The following is a 25676-nucleotide window of genomic DNA, read 5'->3' as shown; positions in this document are numbered from 1 at the left end:
AGTTTCTCGCAGATGACAACGCTGTTTTCTAAAGGAACAAAATGATGATAATGGCTTTGGTGATTTTCATCACACTACGCAAACCAGCCGTGGCCTTCTACGCGAAGACAACAACGCCGTATTCGTCCACTGCCAGTGATGGCGTGTAGCCGCCTCCGAAATACATGCACATATTATCAGATCACGCGGGCTGTGCGCGCAGTTTTGCGATCACTAAAAAAAATTGGCGATTTCTCTCGGAATAGAATCATCGAAAGCGATTTCAAGTTTAGGGTTGAGCACTACGTTATTGAGTCCTGTTCTAACAATGTGCGGAGGTAGCATGGTGCAACTCAGCACGCTATAAGAAACCAACTGCAACTGCACAGCAGCAGCACCAGCAGCAGCGTCTTTCTACGTTAGGTAACGCGTGCCTGGAACTGCAGCAAACGGAGTTTCTGTCCCATTGTATTTCTCCGCATCAAATGATTCGGTAGCACTGTTAATTCTTTTCCTGAGGAGGCAGTTTCGGGGACTTTCTTCGTTACACCAGGAAAAGCTTCCGACGGTGACCACACGAGAGCGTTGCCAAACTCCACAAATCAAACGAGATTTTTTTAAAGATAATTTGAAGGCTAGACAACTGCGTAAGCTAGACAAGTGCGCTTAAGTTCAACCTGCGAAGAAACGATCGCGATGCTCTGAACGGAAAATGTTGTTCATCTTGTTCACAAAGTGCTTATTTGGCCGCAATTCTGTTTCGCTTCAGAGCAACGCCGCGTGCGTCTGATCGATGATCGATGACGTTCGGGGTCATGAGAGCCCATATGTTATTAATAGTGCCGCCTATAGCAGACCTCTCTTCTGTGGAGCTATAAGTAGATGCTGCTGAGTTTAATAGCCTCGAACGCGAATTTGTTCGCTGACGAATAATGACCTCTCGCTTAGACCTGAAAGCTGATGACATTGGTTTGCAAGAGTGGGGAATTCTTAAATGCTTAAGCACCGTCATTGGTTCCGTGGCCAGTATGGGCACGGATTTACATTGTACTGACACAGGATAAATGTCATTTTTCCTATATACAAAGCAATAGATAAAAGAGTTAAGCGCTTGACAGCCTGTTGTACTGAAAGAATTCAGAGCTGTTTACGAACTCATCGCGAAAACGTCTGTACAGTTGCCGCTATGAACGATTAAATTCACCGAGAACCATTAAGATATAAGGCACTTACTGTTAGTAGCTCTAAGGAGACGTTCAAGTGTCGCATATGTGTATAGAAACGACGCGTGAACGGGTCATGAAAACAGGCTGCACTCTCCGCTTCCACATATTGATAAATTCGACTTCGCCCTGCCTCCTGCTAGCTGCCTGGTTAATTCGGAATGTAGACCGGCTGCCCCGGGAAGGCGGTGGTCCCGGGTTCGAGTCCCGGGCCGGACGAATTTTTCTTTAACTTCGAGGCTTTTCTTTGGAGTAACCCTGTTGGTTTTCCTTTGTAGCACTTAGCTACGTTTGGTGGATGTCTCTTTTTTCCTTTATTAGGCTGCACTCGTACAGTAAAACAAACAAAAACGTAAGTGAATGAAGCTGAGCCTACATCTACACCATCGGTGCAAAATTAAATAAATAAGGAAATGAGTAACTTGCAAATAAATAAGGAAACGGATATATGCACAGAATAACGTCACCTATAGTTATATCTAGGAGGTGATGCAGTACGCCTCTCTGAAACAGCCGACGCCAGAATTGGAGAGAAACGCATTCGATTCATATAGCATCGCGTTCCACGTTCTTGTTCCAACTACCGTTTTCTTTTTTGTCTTTTTGCGAAAGAAAAAGAAAATGAAGAAATAAAAGAAAATGCCGCTAATGAGCTTGATCACTCAAGAAGTAGTGCAGTTATGTACGCTGTCAACTCGCAGAATAACTGCCCACAATTGAATTATTTCGCATCCAACAGATGGCGCAGTATAATGTATTCACTCATCCCACGCCACGGTGACTCAATGGGTACAGCGTTCTTCTGCCGAGCACGTGGTATATAGCATATATATATATATATATATATATATATATATATATATATATATATATATATATATATATATTTATATATATATATATATATATATATATATATATATATATATACAGTGAAAGCTCGTTAATTCCAACTTCTATAATTCGAATTTATGGATAATTCGAACTGTACGATTTGGTCCGGCCAAGCTCCACAGAAGTGTATGTATAAAAAAGTCCGTTAATTCGAACGCGAGAAGGTTGCCTCACGGATAATTCGAACTACACTCACCTGGCACACGGCCAGAGAAAAGCGCCTACTGCCTACACACAAGGCGCGGGGTCAGCCAGAAGGCAGTGGCGGCTGCCGCCTCTCCGTTCTACGTAACCTCCAAGACTTCTTGCCCGTTGCGAATCTCGGAGGCTTTGCAAATCTTGTACAGCTGCTAATGTTGTGCGGAGATGGCACGGCAAGCACCGAAACACAGCGAATCAAGTACGTCGCAGCTGCGCTTGCAATCAAGAACCAACGAATCAGGGCCTTCGCCACCTTCACATGTTCAGCGTCTTTGTCTCGGCAGTCTTCATCGGTTATGCACCTCTGTTTTCAGCTTAGGAGGTATCGGCCGTCGCGAATCATTGATAGTGTTAAGCCTCGGCTAACGTTCGTTTCGCTGGACATCGCTGGTGTGGCACAGTCGGACCCAGAGCTTCGACTTGAAGATGGCGTGTGCCCGCGGCACATGCCATCACTTTCTGACACGCCAAATTTCTGACATGCCCTACTGCTTCCAAATCGCAGTGTACTGTTGCTGTCCTTCACTTTCATTAGTTCGAACTTTCGTTAATTCGAACTGAAGCGGCTTCCCCTTGCGGTTCGAATTAACGAGCTTTTACTGTATATATATGTATATATACAGATATTGAATGTGCCTGTGTGGGCACATGGTAAAGAGCCCCAGGTGGTTTGAAAAGTTCGAAACCGTTCCATCTCCTCGCCACATAAACTGCAGCGTGTCTCATAACCAGAGAGAGCCGCTTTGGTGCGTTACATATCCTAAGTAATGTAAATCTTTTATCTACTAATTTTATAATCTCGTTGTCGCTCATCTTTAGCCGACGCCGCCTTTGAAAGGTTCAGCTATTCCTATATTTTTTTCCCCTGTGGGATCCCTCATTGAGGTGTTCTAGTTATGCGAACGAAGTCACGGATTAAATGACCAGCCACGACAACCGAATGACAATGGCGTCGGAATGTAGCATTTGTAATGTAACCCCCGTTTACCTAGATGTAGGTGAAATTCAAAAGGCATCATCTGACACACACACACACACACACACACACACACACACACACACACACACACACACACACACACACACACACACGCACACACACACACACGCACGCACACACACGCACACACACGCACACACACACACACGCACACACACACACACGCACGCACGCACACGCACGCGCACGCACACGCACGCACACGCGCACACACACACATGCACGCACACGCACGCACACGCACACACACACACACACACGCACACACACACGCACACACACACACGCACACACACACACACACACATGCACGCGCGCATGCGCACGCGCACACGCACACAAATCATTGTGCAGCTATACACCCCTGTGCCTGACGTAGCCCAAAGCTTTTGAGATGACAAATCAAACAATCAATGAATAAGGTAGCCGTTTTTGGGTTTTATCGATCGAGGAGAGCAACATTAAAAAAACCGGAAGTTAGTTACAGGAAAATAGCCATGGAAGAAAACGCCAAGAAATGGCAGTTGTATGCTCATGAAATGAACAAAACATGTCTCTAACCTAATTGACCCAACCAAAAATAAAAGTCGTCAGGATGGAATCACTCTGACCTCTTTCGGCGCAATTTTAGTTACCTGTGGTCCGAGGGACAAGGTGGCTCTGCAAGCTTGACCGAGTGGAAGCTCACACCACCAGTAGTGGTGATGAGAAAAAAAAAGAATACTTTTGGGGGGACCACATTAAACTGCTTTCTGCACCTGAGAACAGGACAACTCCGCTAATGGACTCCTTCTTGACGCATTGTAGTTCACGTTTCTGTCTCGCAGGTGTGCGTTTCGCGAGAACTATTCAGTGTAGGTGGCGCTCAATAAATTCTTTCCCACAACAATAGCGTGGCGCATGCTTACTAGACCGAGCCAAACTATTTTCAAGCCATTTGTCCTCATTCTTGTCCCGACTGTGATACCCCCTGCCCCACACCCTCCCTGCAGCATCCGAGTTTCCAGAGGCACGGCCTTTTGTGGCTTTCGAATGGAACCCTGCGAAGAAAATCCATACTGCACTCAACTTTGCTTTTATTTTTTTTAATGCCTAGTTGTTAACTGTTTGACGCGAGGTTAAGCTAGGCAGTGCGAAGTCGCCGCGCATTCTCCCTTGTATAACGGGTCTAGAGTTTAGTTAAATGCATGCTGTCCGCATTGTTTGCAGAGTGTACGAAACGAGGTTCTTCGGCCTGCACGCAATTAAAGGGACCCTAAAGCTTTATTTGCGCTCAGTGACATGGGAGTTCGCGAGAGCGTTTATTTCGGCGCAACTCTTTTAGTCGCAGTGGCAAAGTTTCACAACTGATCTCAACTTTTAAATGGTCGGTAAAGGGGTGCTTAGTTCTGGCGCTTTGGAAACAACGTTTCTCGTTCCACTTCGTCGTAAAAAATGTTTTGGTTTGTCGAGTACTCAGCTTTTCCCCAGTCTACGAACATCTGGTGGGCCAAAAAAACGTTATTCAGAAACTCCACTTGATTTGTCTAAATATACGTAAGCATTGTGTGATTTGCTGATTTTCATGCAGCCCGGGGTCATGATCAATCTTATCAAACTTGATGCGGCCAGTAAATCCTTTATCGACCTTTATCGGTCGTTATCAAGCTTATTGGACTCAATCCGACCCTTATCAATCTTTTATTTTGGAAAATGCCTGACAGACTCGAAGAAAGGGCATTGGGTAAGGGGACTCGATGAGGCTCGGACTCGATCCGACCCTTATCAGCCCTTATCGGTCGTTATCAAACTTATCGCAATTGACTCGGTCCCTGTCAACGCATATCTGTTCTTATCAACCTTATCATACTTGATCGTACTTTTAGCTGCCCTTATTAACCTTATGGACTTCAACCCACCCTTATCAACCTTATCAATTCCTTGAGCACTTATCTGTCTGTATAGCGTGACGCGAAGCCCATGAGCCATCAGAGGTCGCTGTCCCTTCGGTCTGTGAAAGAACACGACAATGAAGGTGCATCCCGCGGTCACCGAAACGGATCAGTGATCGGGTGCGTCTGGCACTGTATTTTAGCAAGATCGAATTTTTCCTAATGTCTACAATGCTCCATGTTGGCTCTGCGTGTGGTCCTAGAGGTTCGTTGTATTCCACCATCAGAAAATTCTTCAAGGAAGCTTTCATAGGAACTGTTTTCTTTTGACTTTTTGTTTTGTACTGCCCGCACAACCCATTAGTATGGTTGAGATATATTCACCTGGAGTGTATACGGCAGGTATATCCAGACCCCGACTGGGAGCTTACCGCTATCATTAAAAAGAAAGGCGTACAATTACTGCATTCTACTGGTGCTAATATACGGGGCAGAAACTTGGGAGCTGACAATGAAGCTCGAGATCAAGTTAAGGACCGTGGAAGGAGCAATGAAACGAAAAATATTAGCAATAACGTTAAGAGACAGGAAGAGAGCGGTGTGGATCAGAGAGAAAACGGGGATAACAAATATTCTGTCTATTTGTTTATTTTTTTATTTCTTTATTTCTAGCCTTAGGGTACACAGTACATTACGGAGGGGAGGGGCAATCGTACATGAATCTATCAACCTGATAATAGGCAAGGAATCATTGAGAAAGGAACATGGGTTAAACAATATAGCAGCAATACATGAGAAAGTAAGCACAGAATTACAATAACATATACGACAAATATATAAGACAACATGCAGAAATACAATAATAAAGAGAATTCACTTAAACAATGGCTAAAGACGAGCTAGTCAACTATTAACAAGACGTTTTTAAAACCTATGGGGTTGTGGAGATTCCCGCTATAGACCCAGCAAACTGGCTCGAAGCTCTTGCAGTCTTAGGCGAAAAGCACAATGAATGAGTAACTGCAGTATTTTTGAGAACGTGAACCTTCTGACAGTCGCCGAGGCGCGCTGATATAAAAGGTGGGGCATGTATCGGCAATAAAACTGATATGGGTTATGATAGTAAATCTTATGGTAAAGACATAGGCGAGAATATTTCCTACGAGCGGCAAGTCAAGGAAGTTGGATGCTCTGCGGTAATTAGATAAGATAAAACGGGCGGCGCGGTTTTGTATTGCCTCGATGCTTTAGGTTAGTGTAACTTGGTGGGAGTCCCAAAATGCTGACGCTTATTGAAGCTGTGGGAGAACGTATGTAGTGTATAAAAGTAGTTTAGCGAAGGATGGTAGTGCGAGAACGTTTCTACGGAGGTAACCTAGTGTATGGTTAGCTGTAGATTTGATATAGTTAATGTGTTTATCCGAAGAAATGTTGTTGGCTGTATGGACACCTAGGTACTTGTATGATATTACTTATTATAATGGTTGGCTATGCAGGCAGGATGCGCCATGTTCGAGAAGAATAAGAGAAAAAATGGAGCTGGGCAGGCCATGTAATGCGTAGGATGGATAACAGGTGGACCACTAGAGTTACAGAATGGGTCCCAAGAGAAGGCAAACGCAGTGGATGATGGCAGAAAACTAGGTGGGCTGATGAAATTAGGCAATTTGCCGGCTCAAGTGGGAATCAGTTGGCGCCGGAAGGGGTAATTGGAGATCGCAGGCAGAGGCCTCCACCCTGCAGTGGTCATACAAAAAAATTGGCTGATGATGATATTCACCTGCAAGTGTGGATGTTTAGCCCATTTAATAAGACACTCGGCTTCTGAGCGTTAAGTCGTAGGTTCAAACTCACTACCGCCAACGTTTTAGAGCGCAGCTCTTAAAGGAGCCCTGAAATGATTTTTACGATTTAGTACAAACGTATTTAGTCGTTAGGGTTGGCCCTTCTGATTATTAAGTGACGCATTTAAGCATTCCGCATAAAGCGCGTAATTTATTATGAGGTTTTAAATATGTACATTGCTACCAATCGCAGCACGCCACTCCGCCGAGTTTTTAGCCGCCCATGGGCAAGCGATGTGAGGTTGCCATGTGACGCCAGTAAAGCGAGCTATTGATTGGCTGCCCAGAGTGCGTCATGGATAATTTTTTGCGATTCTAACGTCGTCTGCTACTCGTCGAAGATTGGCGCTCCTAGCACTCCTAGACCATACACAAAGCCTTCGCGGAAGTGCTTGCCGCGAACAAGAGCGTAGGAGCTCGGTTCCCTACCCATTCGAAGCTTTATCAGCCATGCGTCTCGCAGTTTCTTATCTCCGGGGTAAAAAGTGAAAGCTCACGCCCTGCTCCTTCGCGTACGTAGCGCACTGCGCCGCGGATCAATAAAGCATCGTGCCACCGATAACATTGAGCGCACTCTTCCCTCCTCTCTCTCTCTCCCTGTTAACTTTGTTTCCCCCTTCCCCATTCCCCCGGTGTAGGGTAGCCAACCGGGCGTTATTCTGGTTAACCTCCCTGCCTTCTACTTATCTCTTTCTCTCCTCCTTCCCCAGCTTTTGTAGTCCCTAGATGTTCGCGCACATGAAGTGGGTGCAAAACGACGCTGTTCCAATGGAAAAACACGGGGAAATCGCGGTCAAAAACACGTTCCGACCGTCCGCTTCCCTTCGTCGGAGCAAGGTGGGATCACGTGGTCCAACTTTGTTCGTCAAAACGATTGCAGCCCCGCATCTCGATATGAGTATCGCACCAAGTACAAGGAGAAAACTGAATTGATGAGGAGAGCGGTGTTACTCGTCGGTCACTTTAGCATGCCATTTGTCAAAACAATCGTTGTGTCTATGACTTAAAAGGCTGCCTTAAAAGGGCCGGTTTATTCAAACTCACATACCACCCTGTCGCTAGAATAGCTCTTTAAAGCTTCACCATTAGCATGTGTCTTTTAAGGTAGCGTCTATAAATAGGGTATAAAATAAATTACCGTTGCTGCTTTTCGAAAAAGCATTGTTCACCCACTACCACGGAAACCAGCGTACGTTTCCTTACACGCCTGGAAATTACAAAGTTAATAAGTATCATTAATAAAGTATGCAAGTCAACGACAAATAACACTTACGAAAAAAAGAAAAACCTGGTTTAAATGGACGTCCAGCTTTCCCTTGCACAATATTCAAGATAGCGGAAACCTTCATCAATAGACCAACTATAGGCAACTGTAGGCAAGCTCACGTCAAGTGAAAATGTCATACTATATAACGCTAATATTATTAATCTCAAGGGTCCCCTATCTCTAGTGAAGTGATTCGTCTTCGCTGTGTGGGAGAAATGTTCCAAAGCGCCTTCGATCCAACTGGATATCGCATCATTAGGAAGAAATAGAATCCTCGAACACTTTTGGTATGTTTTGTATTGCTTCTCCCATAGCAAGAGAGAAAAAGTTTCATATTTCGCATCACCACCATTAATTCTCCCGAAGATTGCCGCTTCCAACAAGGGATTCTTCGCGGCACAATTTGTCAGGTGCAATGGTGCGAGGGACTGAAAACGGCGTAGGTGGCGCAAACGGCTTATTGTAAATCCTTGTAAAACGATGTTTTCGTCGAGTCAGTTTGTGATACGAACACATGGACTTTCCCAGGTGGCTTTCAAGGGTGCTGAGTCTGTAGGCGGGAATAAGAAAAAAAAGACACAATAAAAAAGGAAAGAAACTGCCTCGAGCGCTCGTGCGTGGAAATGTAGTGGAAAGGAAAACGAAAACCAATTTTTTGGTACAGGTTTCCGGGAACGACTTTTTTTTTTCTGTGGTCATTGATTTCGGAACATCCTGGTTACAGCCAAGTAAGACACACTGTGTCTCACTGCCAGCTGTCCGAAGCAAATTTTCTCTTTTCGTGACCTACATAAAAAAGTAAGAAGCATTTCCTAACACGTGAAGAATAAAATTCGTTGTCGTCACACTGCCGTTAAGCGAAACTAGAGACTACCTTTGTTGCTTCATCCGTCATCGTTAACGTCTCACGTTTCTTCCTCACCTACACATAAACAAAAATGAACCCTATTTTCTTCTCACCTTCTTTTATTTTGTGCGAATTTTACGAATTTTGATCATTCTTGCATGGCACAGTTTCTTTGTTTCAGTTTCATACCTCGTTGCATTTCTTTTTTTTTATTCGAGGCATGTTTAGCTTATAAGCGAACGCAAAAAATTTGAAGAAGTAACAGAGCCCACTACATCAGCGACACCAACGTGCACAGACGTTACTTATCCACGGTGCTGTTTCTAGCTTCTCTAGTTCACATCTGTGTGCGTTGGTTGTAAAAGGAGTACCTATGCAACGACTATTGACACCCTTGCGCGGTGGTAAAAGATGTCCGCACCCACGTCGGAAAACTACAGCGCAAATCACTTCGGGAAATGGCCGTAGATGTCACGGGACATGTATCTCGTAGTTTCGTAGAAAACTGAACAAATACAAAGAAAAAAACAGACAAAGTATTTATAGACACAGTTGAACATACACCACTGACTGCATGCCTTTTTTGTGCGTATTCAACATTTTTTCTTGTCATAACATGCAATATGTTCAAGAACTTTCTACCTCTCTTCGTTACGTAGAACATAGCACCCTTTCATTCACGAGAGCGACCGATAAGCTTTTACTTTTTGGCATTGTCTTCACCATTCCCTGATGTTTGATGAGGAATATTATTTGTATAATACTTCATGATTAAAATAATAATGATCATTATCATTATGATAATGGTAATAAAGATTATGACAAGTATTTTAATTGGCATTCCATTTTGAAGCGGCGCCGCGGCTAATAAGGTAGTTTGATATAGCGGTTGGGCTAGTCAGGTTTTACTACATGAAATGCAGTCCAGAAGTGCACTTAACTCCTTCTTGTGTTTTTCGCAATACATTGCAATATAGCACAGTCACCCATGCCGGTCCCAAACCGTCTACACCCACGTTAATTTCCTGCTTTATTCCCCGTCGACATTTCAAACGTCTTTTCCTTATCTAAATCGCCGACCAGTTAACGCTGTCATCAGACTTGAAACCCGCTGCTAATGCAAGTTGTATTAACGTGAGAGATGTCAGCGATAACACGCTCATAAGCGCAAACAGCCACGAAATCGAATTAGAACGATACGTGGATGGCGCTGGTGGGAACTCAGGAAAAAGGGGGACGTTCTTCCGCTAATTGTTGGCACTTCCACCGCGCCGGGGTTTGTAGAAAGCGGCAGCTTACGGCATTTTACTGGCCGCCGATGCCCGATAAGACGGTTATGTGTCTCAGTGACTTACTGGGAGTCGTTCTTTTTTTCTTTCATCATTTTTTAAAGATTTGTTGTTCTTCGTACAACCGTTTGATGGGACTTTCAATATCTTGGCTCATAGTTCAAACCGATTCATTTATATCAATCGATGCGACGAGTTATCTGTGGCACCTTGAACAGCGGTGCTGTGCCATTCGAACAAAAGACCATGGAAGAATATAATAGAGACGGAAAGAATGATGGGTAAACTGGCATTTGTGTGAATTTCTTTCGTCCAGCCGTGATACGCTTCGTTCAGCCGAACTCGTGTGGAACACTACCGTGACCAATGCGCGCGGCAGTCGACTGTGATTCTGTAGCATAACCATGTCTTGAATGCCTCTTAAACGGCGCGAATATATCATAGAAACGTCTAAGGCAAGTTTGTACTCAGCGTAATATTGCTCTCGCACGAGCCGGCCTTTGAAGATCGTCCACAGGATTGTCCAGGCTTCGCGAGACGAAGGACACATAAACGATGTGCCGCACCAGAGACGACATCGATCTACTTCGAATGACCAAGACGTTTGCATTGTTGCAGCAGTGAAAGACAAGCCATTACACAGTACAAAGAACGTGCATAGTGCTTTTGGCCCGGACAATGCCAGCGACAGCTTGGAAACCTCTTCTCACAGCATCCGACAAAGCAGCTCGGTCCCGAGGATTGCTACTGAACACCGCAGCCGGAGTGAGGAGAAATCGAAGGTACGCTAACACACCTGGATTGTCACAACGTGCCATCTCGGGTTCTTAGATTAATTCACTTGTGCTACCGGTGTTTTTGCCCATAGTCGTACATTATTCGCGAACGGGGTGTGAAACAGCACTCTGCGACCTGTGTTCTGCATTCGAGCTGCTGTTTATTCTTGCACAAACAACTAGCCCAAAACCTACCTCCCGTTTAACTAATTTTTTAAGCCCTCCTTTGACTTCCCTTATGCGCAGCAGGCCAAAAAGCTTGCCTAAACTATGGGAGGCAACTGAGCGGGCCGTACGCGACCCCCATCTGAAACTGTCCAGTTTAGGCCGATACTGACGTTTACGCCAAGCATTGGCATAGCACAACCACGGCTGCGCGCATATAGGCACCGTTTTCAGCCCAACTCGCAGAGACGTGGCAGATTTTTTTTCAATTTCGACATCGATTATTCATATGCCCGAGGAGCGCTCGCGCCGTCGGCGCCGCCGCGGCCATCGTCGTGATGGTTTCACGGTGGATGATGCATGAGCAGCCCGCGAGTGGCTCGTTACAGTCTTCAGAAATGCTAGAGACGCTCGGAGCGTTTCGCGTTACAAAAAATAAAAATAAAAAAGAAATAACGAGCGCAGCGTTCCCCCCCTTTTGCTGCTGGCGTTAGCGCTGTGCGCACTTCGGCAGCGTTCCATGCTATGCGCTCGCCTCAGGAGGCGCTCACCACATCGTGGTGGGTACACAGTGGCCTGACGCAGCAATAATTGCGAAGCTGTTCGTTTCCCGTCGAATGCGACTCGTGTACCATCGGTGCGCATCGGTTTGAACGCTGCCTGCGGTGCTCGCCAGCATTCCTAAATTTCTAAAAGCTGCAGTGGCTCTGTTAGGGCTTCACAGCGTCAGTTTCAGCGGCGCTGAATCGCGCCAATCAGTCGCCGCACGTATTTTTGAGAGCATGCACCGGTCGACGAAGTCGAATGGTGGGGTAAACGTTTGTTATTGTGGCCAACGCTTCACCCGTCGGGTGCAGCTGGTAATTTTGTTGTCGCAATAGCGATTGTGCGGGGTTGGCGGCGAAGTCACCCTGCTTTCTCGCTATTGTCGCGGCTCACGCACGTCAATACTTTCGATCGCAAAAAAAGAAAGAAAAAGAAACACTAAGAAAAGCCTGCGACGCGAAGGGGACGAACCGTCAACGGTACGTTCCGCTGCCTGGATGGTGGACCAAGGGCACCGCTATGCCTTCCGCTGCTGGCAGGCACTTTTGCACGCACTTCACTGTATAAGCACACTACCGTTGCTGCTGAGCTGCTTTTCCTGTGCACCAGTCTGAGCGGGAAAGTCCATCAACGTCACGGTATTGTGAAATGTCTCACCCGGCGGCGCTGAATAGCATTTGCATTTTTTTTTTCATTTGCCAAGATCTCGTGCGCCACACATGTGTGACGGCCATCTGCAACGCACCTAGCTTTACGCTCCTGGTCGCCGCAGTGTTTCGAGAGCCCTGGTCGTTGCCAGTACACTGCTTCTTCTGACCAGCGAGATTTGCGTCACGCCCTGCGTCTCGCCAAGCGGCTGCACCCGCGTGCGGTTAGAACACTGCCCGAGGTGCCGAAAAGCAACACCGTGCTGGTAATGCTTCGCGCTTTCGAAAAAACAAAAAACTGCCAAATCTTTCTCGTATCAGCAGCACGTTACCGTACGTACGCAAGACAAGCGTTCGTCGCATTATTGACGATTTTTATTTTGCAGCTGCTCAGTGTTAGGTTAAAAGGTTCAGGGTGAAATGGAAAAGCTTGTCTGGCGTTTTTTTTTTTTTTTAGAATTCACGCTTTTCATCAGTACCGACGGAATGCTTAGGAGTTTCGGACGAATAGGCAGGGTATGGTTTTTGGAGGTGACACTTTCGTTAGCGAAGTACAAATGTTTAACCCTACCGGAGTCCTGCTCAGGTGGAGAAAGGAATAAGATGGAAGAGAGCATTACGTCACGCAGCCAGCCTTGGCAAGCGAACGCTCCGTGAAGCCACAGTGGTGGCCCAATACGGCACCTCTTGCCTCGAGATCACGAAGCAAGAATCGAGATTTGCTGATACCTTTGGCTGCCAGTAGTTTTTATTCGATGCGCGCCTCTTCGGCTATCCCACCCTTGCTCTGCCTGTAGAGCAAGGGTGGATTTACAGTCCGGCGCTACCATGTGTGTAGGTTGTGTTTAGGTTTTACTTTACTGTTTTTCTGGCACACGTTGCCTTGAGATATTCAGTTAGTTCAGTAGCGCCTCTGCGCCACGCGGAGAGTCTGCGTGGTTGTGGTTAGGAATGATTTTTCGGCACACGACGTCCATCACAAACATCTGATATCTTGCGACAGGGGCCTCTAATGCTATCGCATTAAAACGCGCCAAGCGTCTCAACGCGCTCGCTTGCCCGCGAGGTGTTGATAACTCGAAGAACTGGTAGAGGTGTTGAATTAGATTTTTATGCGAAGCATACCAGCCGCACAACCACGCTCTTCCTTGCTGCGCCGCGCGCGGCCGCGTAGCTACCATATGACGTCATAACAGCTGCAAAGCGGACGCTTAAGCTTCGCCTTCAACAGTGGAACGCGACAGCGCTCCCATCGACCCGCCAAGGGGTGTAAGACAATGGGCTACGGCGCAGCGACTACGCGCCCCACATCGGACGCGGTGAGCGTCGAGCAACGCAGCGTTCGGCGCGACAACGAAATGTGCGCCTGAGCAAGCGACGCGCGCCTGAGCCGACGCCGACGACACCGGCTTTTCTGCGACACGAGCTCCTTAACGCTGTCGCGTTAAAATAAAGGCCAGTATACTTCGCATCCTGGTCTTAAGCTTAGCTAAGCCACAGCCATATTTAATGTTTTCGCATTCACAATTCATATGAAGTGCATAGGTCTCCTCGGATATTTCGCATGTACACTGTAACAGTGTTCTTGAAGTGGAAGTGACGAAACCAGTGTCATATACAGTCTTGTTGCTTCTCGGTTACGCATATATCGAGCACGATGTATTGCATGTACAATACGTTATATTGTACAAACAATACAAAGAAAGCAATACGATCACAGCGAAGGATGAAAGCGAACGTGAAGCGCAGCCGAAGATGAAAGACGACGATAGCGAAGAGAGCGTGAGGGCGAAAGCGGAGGAGGAGTGAGCAGCGGAACCGTGAGGCGGAAATCAGAGGAGGAACGTGTGGAAAAAGCGTAAGAAATGCGTAGTGCCACGCTAGGCGATTACTGCGGCGACGATGGCCACGAGATGGCGCCAGAGCAGTGCGCGTCGTCTGTATGGAAACAAAGGGCTGCATGAGTGGTTGTATGTCTGCGGCGGCTGCTGTGAATCGCGCCCACGCATCACCCACGAGTTCGCGCCATACAATAAATCGCGAAATAAAAACACGTATACAGCTGCGCTCAAATTTTGCGTTAGGGAGTATGGAAATCGTAGGCGCATTTTTCTTGCTTGATTTTTTAAACAAAAAGGCAGTCGAAAGTTAAAAGGAAACCCAAAAATTGAAAATGAGCTTGCCTGACATTGCGCGGCCTTGCTGTGGTATTCGTATACATATAAAGCTTTGCGTTGTTATGTAACGTGCATCGCTTCAAGATTCATGCACTATACTCTCCAGTGCTATCGAACGTGAAATTTTTGTGCGAATGCAACGGCCGCGGACTGTCTTCTAAGTAAACTTGAGATTTCGTGTACACTCAAGACACGGCGGTCCTTTTTTGCCTTGTTTTACCCATTGAAAGTTCTAAGAAGGCACTAGCCAAGAGACCACTGCTTTACGAAGCTAAAAGGGAAATTTTGCGATCTCAAGTGTTTGGATACTTCAACGTCAACACGGACTCGCAAACAAAGCAGTCGGAGAGGAATGGTAGCGTCTTTAGGGCGCCCAAAGAAACTGTTTACCTGTGGGGAGCTAGTTCCGCGATTCTGTGAACTCAGTCGAGTGAGGCTCAACAAACAAAAGAAAGAAAGAAAGCGACGAAACGACGTTTGAAAGGTGACATCGTGTACACGGAAGCTTAATTTGGCATAGCTGCAACTTTTATGCCTGTGACAGCTGCAGCGTTAGAAAGTAAAAAGGGCGGTGGTTCTTCAGGTGGGAAACGTGAAATGGCTCTTTGTTGTGGAGTTTTAACACCTTGACGCTTTGTTGAGGTCAAAGGCCTTCTTATGTGTTTTGTGGCTTTCAGTAAGGAGGACAGGTGCGATTGAAGGCGCGAGTAACAAACAGCCTGCTGCTGCTTACACACTTGAAAATAAACACGAATGGTGTTCAACGTCTCGACAACAGCAGCTCTTTAAAGATGTATAGCTGCCATTACTTTTACATTTTTTTACATACACTGCTCCATATTTAATTTGTCATTGCTCCAAGTGTAGAGAACTGTACGCGACATTTCTAAAATGGCTACTGCTCTCTGCATAAGTACATATATTTTATCTGAAGCGCTACTTCGCATGAAGGCTTGCACTTCTTGTGGTCCCTTAATCACATATACGATATCTTTAAATATGTTAAATAGTTTTTAAAGTGATTACATGCAACATGAGTGGCTGAGCGCGTTCAGGTGAATTAGCAGGAGATGTGAACGCAACTTGCTCAACAAACCACAATGTTTATGCTGTTAAATAAATTGAGTAACTATAATTAACTTTCTTTTGCTTATTCATATAAAGGGCTAGACTACTTAGTTGCTTCAAGCTTTTATTCTGTTACACGTTGACACCATGATGTCGAGTTGTTCTTTCAATATCAACAATCCCAAATTGTCGAGTAATTTGTGGATACTGTGTCGACGCTCTATGAATGGGCCTGCAAGTGACCCATAGTTTAACGAAAATGACGAGAACTACTGACATAGAATACAGCAGCCCTCGACACAGCACAATAAGGGGAGGCTTGGTTTGCTGATTAGAGTGAGTAGGTGCTAAATGCGAAGCTCTTGCCTACAGTATCCTGAAGTTTCCGCAACCAGTTCTTCGCGATTGCATGGATCTTGGCGCATGGAAAAAAAAAAGAAATGGGCTCCAATCCACGCTTTGAAGGTGGTTGGCCAGCGAAGCTGTGGTAATACCAGATTCAATAGAGGGATGTGACGGAGCCTTGAACTGGGGCCTAGCGAGCCTGAACATGAAGCGGGTGAGCGTATTGACGTTCCAGTTCCTTTCGTCACTCATGGTATTCGCGCTTCTCTTCAGGCGTCCGAACTATATGTGGCTTGCTTTTGGCAAGAACTACTGCGTCTTGCCTAGGCTGAGCACTACGCCGTTGAGAATATTGACATTGCTGTTGCCGTCGCCACTCATCGTGTTCGGGCTGTTCATCGGGAGTCCTAACTCTGCGTTGCCTTCTTATGGCATTATCAGAAAAGAAATGAAATCATTTTCTTGGCGAGTTCTTCTTTTACATATGAACGTGTAAATACGTCACTGCTTGCTTCGTATGCTACAGTTGCCGCTTCCCGACAACTGCAGCTTATGCAAGCGTAATATTTCCGCGGAGACGCTTGCAGAGAACGCTATGGTCAAAGTCGAGCTTGCTGGATATTTTTTTCTTTCCCTCACAAGGCAGGCGCCGCCGCTGCCGCGCATGCGTGGAGGCAAACGCCATCTGGTGGTGTTGCAAGGAAATCAGACCCAACGCGCTCCCGAACCACTCCGGCTGGCGCCACGTTATCTTTTCGTTCAATGTCATTTACCTTTTCTTCATTATTTTGTACACTTGAATTTCAACCAGAGCTGATAGCCCCGATCGCTTTCCTTGGCTTCGTTTTCTCAGGCTAGAACAATCGTAGCTTGAGCACCCCTGTAAAAGTACATATTTTACACTTTTATATAGAGAACACAACCATAATAACAATTATAGTAACATCCCGAAAACAAGATGTTTTCCGAACGTTTGTGTGCAAGAAATGATGTTGTCCGAAGGGCTGAAGATAGCAGGCGAGAAGGTCCCTCACTCACTACGCGCATATAGGTGCTCGACACTGAACTCATTAAAACGTGGTAGCAGATTGCTGAGCTTGGAAAGGCAAGCACATGTTAAACAATAGCTAGTCCTAACTGCCACCATAATGCCATCTGTAGCAAACATCTTAACCAAACTAAACGAAGCGAGAGTAAGCCAAAGCACACTGACCTAACCACACAGACCAGACTAGGCCGGGCCAGAACGGGCTAGACAGGACCCGGCCGACCGACCAACCAAAATATAGCTGCCACATCCAGCATATCCATCTTAAAGTCAGTTGAAATTACGTTGGCGTTCCAGTTTTCATCGTACTCAAGTGCTGGAGAACCACTTAATTGGAACGGTTCGCTGGAAGGTCCCTGTATTTCGCTGTACAACAGAGTCGCTTATCTCGAAATTGGTGCACTTCTTATAATTCCCGCTTAGCAAACATTCCGCCACCCATGTTTCTATTAATTTTCGCAATCGCAACGTTTACATCATAAAAAAATACCTACGTGAATAAAAGCTACTTGTAGAATATTTTCCTTTTCAGTAGTTTCGACACTGCGATTTCTCGTATATTGACACGTGTACTTATCTTTATAGCGCAACCACGTTTCGCCACTTAACAACTGTAATCGCAGAGCAAGGGACGCGCCTGCATGTATCCGACGTTTCTGGAAAGTTATCGACGCTTCTATCCGCGTGTCTGTTGTCGCCGAACCTTGTGTTATCAGATTTCATCGCGTGACACGAATGGTGTAGAACTTTGTGGAAGACACGCGGGTCCCATCAGTTAATCTGGAACATTCGACGACTGATCTATAAAAGCCGACGCGCTTGACCCGCTGATCAGATTTTCGACGATCGCCGAGCGTGTTCGCCGCTTTCGTTGTGCTATAAGTGTAGCCTGTTTTGTGGGCACAGGTTCGCCCAATAAAAGCTAGTTTTGTATTCCACCGTACGGCTTCTTTCTTCACCATCACTACCACGTGACGATATGTAGGCAATTTCCGCATCTTCTAGAAATCCCCATGAAAAGGCAGAACAGTGCTATCAGTCACGGGCCATCAATGAAATAAAGAAAAAAATGGAATGATTGGTCTACAGATAATGAGAAACAAAAAATGTGCACAATACTGTAGGAAACAAATTCATTTTTCTAGCATTGTGGAAAGCCCAGAAGAAGGCGTACGCGAAGTTACCATTGTAAACTGGACTTACTCAAGAGTTCGAGTTGCCGGTCTTTGCCGTAGGAAATATCCTCGGGCTACATTTATGGTTGAATTAGCCCGAGTCCTTCGTGTGGCCTGTTTTCGATACATTTAAGAAAGGTGTCCAAGTAGCCCCAGGCCACGACTTCGCTTCGCTTTCAATACTCATACTTCCAGAGCTGGGCGAGCAGTTCCGATTTTTTAGGCATGTGTCAGGTGATGACCTTTAGTAAAACGAAATAGCTAAAAATATGTTGTGCGTTTCCCAAAATAAAAATTGAAAACATTGAACATCGGAACATTGAACAACATTGAGACAACTGAAACATTGAAAACATTGAAAACATTAGAACATTGGACAACATTAAAAAATTCAGTTCAAAAACGGCCACTTTCGATGTGAGTCAAGCTTGAGGAACGTACTGGTACATTATTGTCGCACTTCCGGAAAGGATGTTTGAGAGAGTCCATTATAGCCGGCGCTTACGGTGGTATGACTGTCATTGGAAGACGAGGGCGTCCATGTGGCCTCAGGCTGTTCGAAGTGCTCAGCAAGACGAGTCCGAGAGAGACAAACCTTTATTGTTTAAAATAATTTTCCGGGAATGGTCGGAGCCCCTTTAGTCCGGCGCCACTGTGGCCTCGGCCGCCCGCTGGACCTGTCTTATGAAGGACTGTTGTCCCGCCAGGTCTGAGCTAGTTAGCTGTGCCTTACCTTTGCTCCACTGTGTGTCTTCAAGGGGTGTACGGTAGTGCGATTAAAAGACGGGACAAAAGAAGACACACAGGGACACACACAGCGCTGTGTGTGACCGTGCGTGTCTTCTTTTGTCCCGTCTTTTAATCGCGCTACCGTACACCCCTTGAAGATGCATTACCAACAAGCCTACATTGGCATCCATTGTGCGGCGTGTTTTATCAAACTGGTGTGATTCACAATCCCGTGTAGTGTGTTGTAGTGTTGCCATGCCGCCCAAACCGCGGGCACTCGGGCCTGTAGCGAGTGGGGGACATATCATTTTGTAATTTAGGTTGGGGGAATACCCCGCTCTTGATGTGCCAGCTACCGGCTTCCTCTTCACTGAGTGGTGGTTGAGGCGGAGGGTATTTTTTTCGGCTGTACACCTTATCCGTCTTCGTCAGACTCCTCTAATGAATGCCCGAGTGATTCTGGCTCACAAAAGGAGTCCGAAGGAGAAACATAAGGTAGCGGAGAAGGCAATGACGTTCCAAATGTCTTAAGTTGATTTTTCGTAAGTGACAATTTTTTTTATTGGTACTTAGATGACGCCCTCGTTTTTTTGTATCATCCACAAAGTAAACACGACGGCGACCCCATGAACAATAAAATCAATAGCAACAAAGAGAAAGAGAGATAAAGCGACAACAATGCCAGCAACAACAGCAGCAAACAAGACAATGGCTCTCTCGTTACGCATGTATTGCTGTGGATCAATTAAGTTAAAAATTTCTTGGCTACCCCACTTCTCTTATGCAGCAAAGATTATAGGAATGAATGAGAACACCAAGAAACGAAAACATGAGTATGAGTAACTGACAATAAGACTAAGAATATGCACGTCCATACGCGCATGTCGGTTGTCAGTGTCTTGCAAAGCTTTATAAAGCGGTTCATTAAATGCTTTGCAACCGAACGTGATGCATTCAATTTTGCTTACTTTCATCCCGTGCAAAATGTAATCTCACGGAACGTTTGTTTCCCCACCACAAAGGTCCGAACATTATGGCCACGCAATTTGTGCTTTGCAAAGGACAACCAGAGAGTGGCGAAAAAAGCATTCTTCGGTTAATCGGTGTGACAAAGAAAAAGGAAGTATTAGCTTTTTCGCTTCATAAAAAGTGGGGGAAAACGAAGAATAAGCATTCAGTTGCGAGTATAGTGTTGTTTTGTGGTCCTTTTCTACAAGTGCCGCTGTGTTCTGCTGGAAACCATTTGTGAAATAATTTCCCCTATGCTGTCCTTCGTGTCATTGTTTATTGGCTTCTGATCATCTAATCGAGAACGCGCCCCGCGGTCTCCCTTCTTCTCGTTCATATGTATATACGTCTTGCGACGTAACGGTCATGGCCAATATTTTATTAATCCGGAGAGACACTGCGAAGCGTCCCAGGCAAAGTACACACTGACATGGCGTCCACAGGCGCGGTGAAAAATGAAGACACACGTATCAGGTTGATAATTATACAGATGAGGAAGAAGTGCATAATTAGTGCCCGCAATAATTCCCCCCCTCTAGCGAGCGGCCGTTTCAGCAGAGTAGTCTACCGCTGAAAGTTTGCTGGACGGATGTCTACGGGTAGCCTGTTGTGTGCTCTTATGCAATAGAGAACTTAGCTCTTCCTGGTACCATTTGAACTTTGAGTCACGTGTACACTGATGCATTCAGAACTGTAGTATCTGGCGCATACAGAATTCTTTGCATCGTTTCAGGGGTCTTGCAGAGGTTTGGTCAGAAAGTGATGCTACACTCAACGGCTGTGTCTAATATATAAATTTTGTCTGCTTCAGATGTGCTTATCTGAAGTGTACATAATTATGATATCCCTATTTATTATGCAGTGACCGAGCTGAAAACTAGGTAGACTTTCGTTTTTACATTTCCAGTAATGTGTACGAAAAGGGGAGGTTTCAATAGTAAAACAAATATTGCGGATTTAGCTGAAAGACAGAAGCATGGAATTTTAGGCAAGGTTAAGCGTTGCGCTCAAACGCTTTCGATAGTGTTCAACTGTACGCAATTGCGACATTTATTGAGGCACGCGAGGCAAATGCTGTTAGGCAAAATTAGTGGTGCCCCCCCCCCCCCTCCCCACTTATATAGCCACAAATTCTCACAGCAATGACGAGATGAAGCCCACGCCATCGTCGTCATTCGGTAGCGAACAGTGAAATTTCAGGTAACGTTATGGCTTGGCCTTTGCTTTGCGTTCCGATCATAGCAGCGCGTTCACGCAGTTGCACATACTGGAATGCTGTAGTGTGCTCAAAGTACACCCGCGGGCACACAATGTAAGTGCCAGCATGCCAGGCCAGCAGAAACGCTGAAATTGCTCCACCGCTCTGCTGAATGAATGATGGGCTAATGGTGCGTCCAGCTAGCTGGCTTCGGCGCTTTTGCAGCCAAACCATCTGCGCATGTCTGGAGACTCTCCTAACCCTTAGGACGCGAGGAAAACTAAAGCAAGCAAAACCTTGTTATCGCTCGGCAAACTTGGTTTAACCACGTTCCACCATGACAATATTCTTTTAATGAGACGAACATCGTTACTGTCGCTGCAGTGGTTGCCGAGAAAACAGATTTCACCAATTTGACGTATTTGAATATGGGAGCTTTTACAGCTCGAACTCCTCTTTGGTGAGAGCTTTCCCTCACTAAAAAATAACCAAATACACGTTTGTGCCGTTTTAGAAGGTCGCCGTAAGTTATACGAAATATTCTATGTATTAGTCTTGAGGCGTAATGCGCACGTCTTTTATATCAAAACCCAAAGGTAGACTTTGCGCACAGTGAAACAAATTTAAAAAATGCGCATGTTTTCAGGCGCAGTGAACGGATAAGGCCTGTGACATTGAGACACAAGAATGGGGACATTCCAGCTGGGCGATAAGATATACGATATACGATAACGATAACGATATACGATAACGATAAGATATAGATAAGTGGCGTTATGAAGGCAGCGTGTTTCGGAAAAGTTCATTTCAACAAACGACGATACCAACACCGAGCCTAGAAACGACGGCAAAGCAGGGCGCTTTCAACGGAGCCAAAACTTTTGGTTGCGCTCCTAAAACTACATCTCGCAGAACAACCCCATTTGCCCGCAGTATTGACCGATTTCGGCGTTACTATTCAGCAAAATAATAAAAAAAACGCTCAAATGCCACATACAGCTGATTATTTCACGCTGCGTCCATTTTTTTTAACTTAGCCCGCCTAAATTTGTAACATTATGGCCTGTGTCAAACAACGCCGTTCAAAATTTTCTTGCTAAAGGGTGCGAACACGGAGTCGTGCGTGTGATGTGCCCAAATTGAACTTAGGCCTAAGTAATGCTTAGACTTCGTCTCACGGGTTTTAGTATTGACAAATCGCGGGATATAAATTTTAATTGTCGTGTATTGATGAAGACGAGTCAAATCACGTTGTACTAACGTAACCACTCCAATTACTACTGCAATAATAGAAGCGTAATTCCAGCACTTTCTTTGAAAGAATTGAGGCACGAAGGACCGAAATTAACCTCAGATTTGCTACTCTCAAAGGCACGTCACTGTTCCCTGTATCAAAACCTGCATGCGGGTAGCTGACGACGAAATTCCGCATATTCGCCGAAGCTATGCTACATCAGTTTAAGACCGCTGGTGTTGAATAAAAAGGCTTTTGCAGTCATTTCCGATCGAATGAAAATCTTTTATTTTTGTGTCTCCAAATATGCACATATTGTACGCTTCGTTCAGCATATCTTCTCATACTTACCATTACTACATTTTGTGATTTTTTCTGTTAGCGTATTTATTTCAAGTGATGGCTGCGGTTTCCTAAAATTGATCAACGATTCACATGTGAATGAACTGTGATCCCGCTGTGCTGCTTTATAGCTCAGCTGCGAATGGTTAGGAAAGAGAAATCAGAGAGCGATGACAAAAAGAGAAAAACGATCTAGCGAGAATGAAAGACGGCAGGATGTTACCTAGGTTATTCCGTGAGGCGGCTGCCTGCGAGACGTTGACTAGTTCTAATAGTGCTTAAGGACTTATGCGATGACAACTTGCAGTTGATGTTCGTTATATGACTTACGTGTGATGTGTTACGGCAAATCGGGCATAACGAATCACTGCAAAATATATTGCCCCCTATTTGAACAAATTTTTTCTAGTTTACCTTTACGCACGACTCCTTAGCATTTCTGTCATATGATCGACATGCATGCATGCACGCACGCACGCGCACACACACACACACACACACACACACACACACACACACATGCAGACATGCACAGGCATACATACATACATACATACATACATACATACATACATACATACATACATACATACATACATACATACACAGGCACGTATATATATATATATATATATATATATATATATATATATATATATATATATATATATATATATATATATCCAGCATAATATAAAAAAATAGCAATGATGACACGAAGCATTATGAATTATTTCATACGGAATTGGCATCTTCTAACCTATACCATTTCCATATATAATATAACTATGTGTCAACCAAAGCTATTGAAAACCCGCCGTGGTTGCTTAGTGGCTATGGTGTTGGGCTGCTGAGCACGAGGTCGCGGGATCGTATCCCGGCCACGGCGGCCGCATTTCGATGGGGGCGAAATGCGAAAACACCCGTGTGCTTAGATTTAGGTGCACGTTAAAGAACCCCAGGTGGTCAAAATTTCCGGAGTCCCCCACTACGGCGTGCCTCATAATCAGAAAGTGGTTTTGGCACGTAAAACCCCATAATTAAATAAAAAGCTATTGAAACATTTGTCGCTAGAGCCTATCGGTAGGGAGTCGTAGTGGTGTGACCGGTGCTGGCATCGAAACGCTGAACGCCGCTTGTGCGCTGGACATGAGTGAACATTTTTGCAACAACGTGTCTTAAAAATGAATTGATGACAATGAACTACACCCCTACGTCAAACGAGAAATAGGATACCGCAGGAATTTTACACGTCATCTGCTGCAAAGCCGGGAAACACGGTTAGAATATTTCCATGAGCATTGAAGGTCAGGCAATTACTATGCTGTTGGGAAGCGACCAGCAAGTGCACGAAAAAGGTGCAGGCGCCAGATCCATCCAGTGCGCAGGTGTAGACGCACCTCAACCAGTCACGGCAACTGTTGGTATTCGTTCATTGGTATGGTCTCGCTCTCCACGATCAATGTCCTCCGCTGCTGTAGCAAGGACAAATGAGCTGACAAGTAGGATCCTGGATGGTCAGTCTGTTGGTCGTGAGTTCGAATCCTCGCGGCACAGTGAAAACCTTTGTATCTTTGTAATTTCCTGGCAAATGATTTGGGGATTCCAGCGACAGACGTGCGGCGGGCATGAAAAGGACCAGGAGAGTAATCACGCAACGGCTGTCGCTGTTAGAAATATTCGCCTAAATTGAGAGGACGGATTCTTCTGCTGCATCAAGGGGAGGCATTGTTTATAAATAAATTAATGTTGTCGTAAAGGAGTTCGGGTGCTCTACACGTTCATTAAGGAAGTGGTGCCTCTGGGCCACTCCAGTGGCTATCCTGCAGCAGAGTGATGTTCTACAGCCCTCGCTTACGCAGTTCGTTCTTCGCCGACTCCAATAAGCGCCATGTGTAGATTCGGCTCCATATTGCTGGTTATCGGTGCTACTTTGATGGTGTTTCTGAATCTACACATGACACGAGGACAAGCAAGAGCAGAGTATGTACAAAGAACACTGGCAACTAGACACGACACAGTGTACGTAGACGCCACTACCTACACTCAAGACAGAAACCACAAGAAAAGCAAAGTCGCAACGGTGATCAACTCAGACTTAAAAGAAATCGCCAGCGCATCAATTCGGAACTGTACGGTAGTTGAGGCCGAAGAGGCAGCCGTGGCTCTAGCGGCAGCGGAGGGCTACCGATCCAACAGGTCCTTAACCATACTCACAGATTCACAAGCAGCATGCCGCAACTACCTAAACGGCAGAATCAGCCACAGCGCGCTCCACATGCTCCGCTCAAGTGGCAAAACCGTCAACAACCAGGCCAAACACACGATAGTTTGGGTGCCGGGACATACCGACATTAGGGGAAATCAGGAGGCCGATAGGATAGCTCGAGGGCACGCAACGAACCGAGCATCCAACAATCCCGACCCCGCGGAGGAACCCGAGCCGGTAGCCCAAAGCTATTCAGAGATACTAAACTACTACAGAGGCATCAGACAAAAATACCCGCCCCCTCACAAACAACTAAACAGAGAAGACGCCGTAGCATGGCGACAGCTACAAACGGGAACATTCCCGTGCCTAAACATGCTAAGCAAGTTCTACCCCACGCAGTACGAGAGAAAGTGCCCATGGTGTGGAGACAAACCAACCCTATACCATACCACATGGGCTTGCCAGAAAACAGAAGGGCTACCCAAAATAAAAAACCCGAGTGCGGAACAGTGGGAGAGGATGCTATCCAGCGACATCCTGAAAGTCCAACAAGGACTAGTAAGGCGTGCACGCAGGGCAGCTACCCTCAGC

At 45.7% G+C, this 25676-nt stretch overlaps 1 protein-coding gene across 10 annotated transcripts in view; it reads left to right on the top strand.

Moving 5' to 3' along the window:
- Positions 1-10683: 10683 nt before the first annotated feature.
- LOC135917129 (uncharacterized) overlaps positions 10684-25676 on the top strand; it is a 677883-nt gene continuing 662890 nt past the window's right edge. For all 10 annotated transcript variants that reach the window (XM_070524064.1, XM_070524067.1, XM_070524066.1 and 7 more), the window contains exon 1: positions 10684-11197. In XM_070524064.1, the coding sequence (XP_070380165.1) occupies positions 11094-11197 (104 nt within the window). In that variant the 5' untranslated portion in view covers positions 10684-11093. The remainder of the gene's footprint in view (positions 11198-25676) is intronic.

The sequence above is a fragment of the Dermacentor albipictus genome, chromosome 8 (genome assembly GCF_038994185.2).
Source record: "Dermacentor albipictus isolate Rhodes 1998 colony chromosome 8, USDA_Dalb.pri_finalv2, whole genome shotgun sequence".
NCBI classification, from domain to species: Eukaryota; Metazoa; Arthropoda; class Arachnida; order Ixodida; family Ixodidae; genus Dermacentor; species Dermacentor albipictus.
The sequence above is the reverse complement of the archived record's forward strand: the minus strand, read 5'-3'. Positions and strand labels throughout refer to the sequence as shown.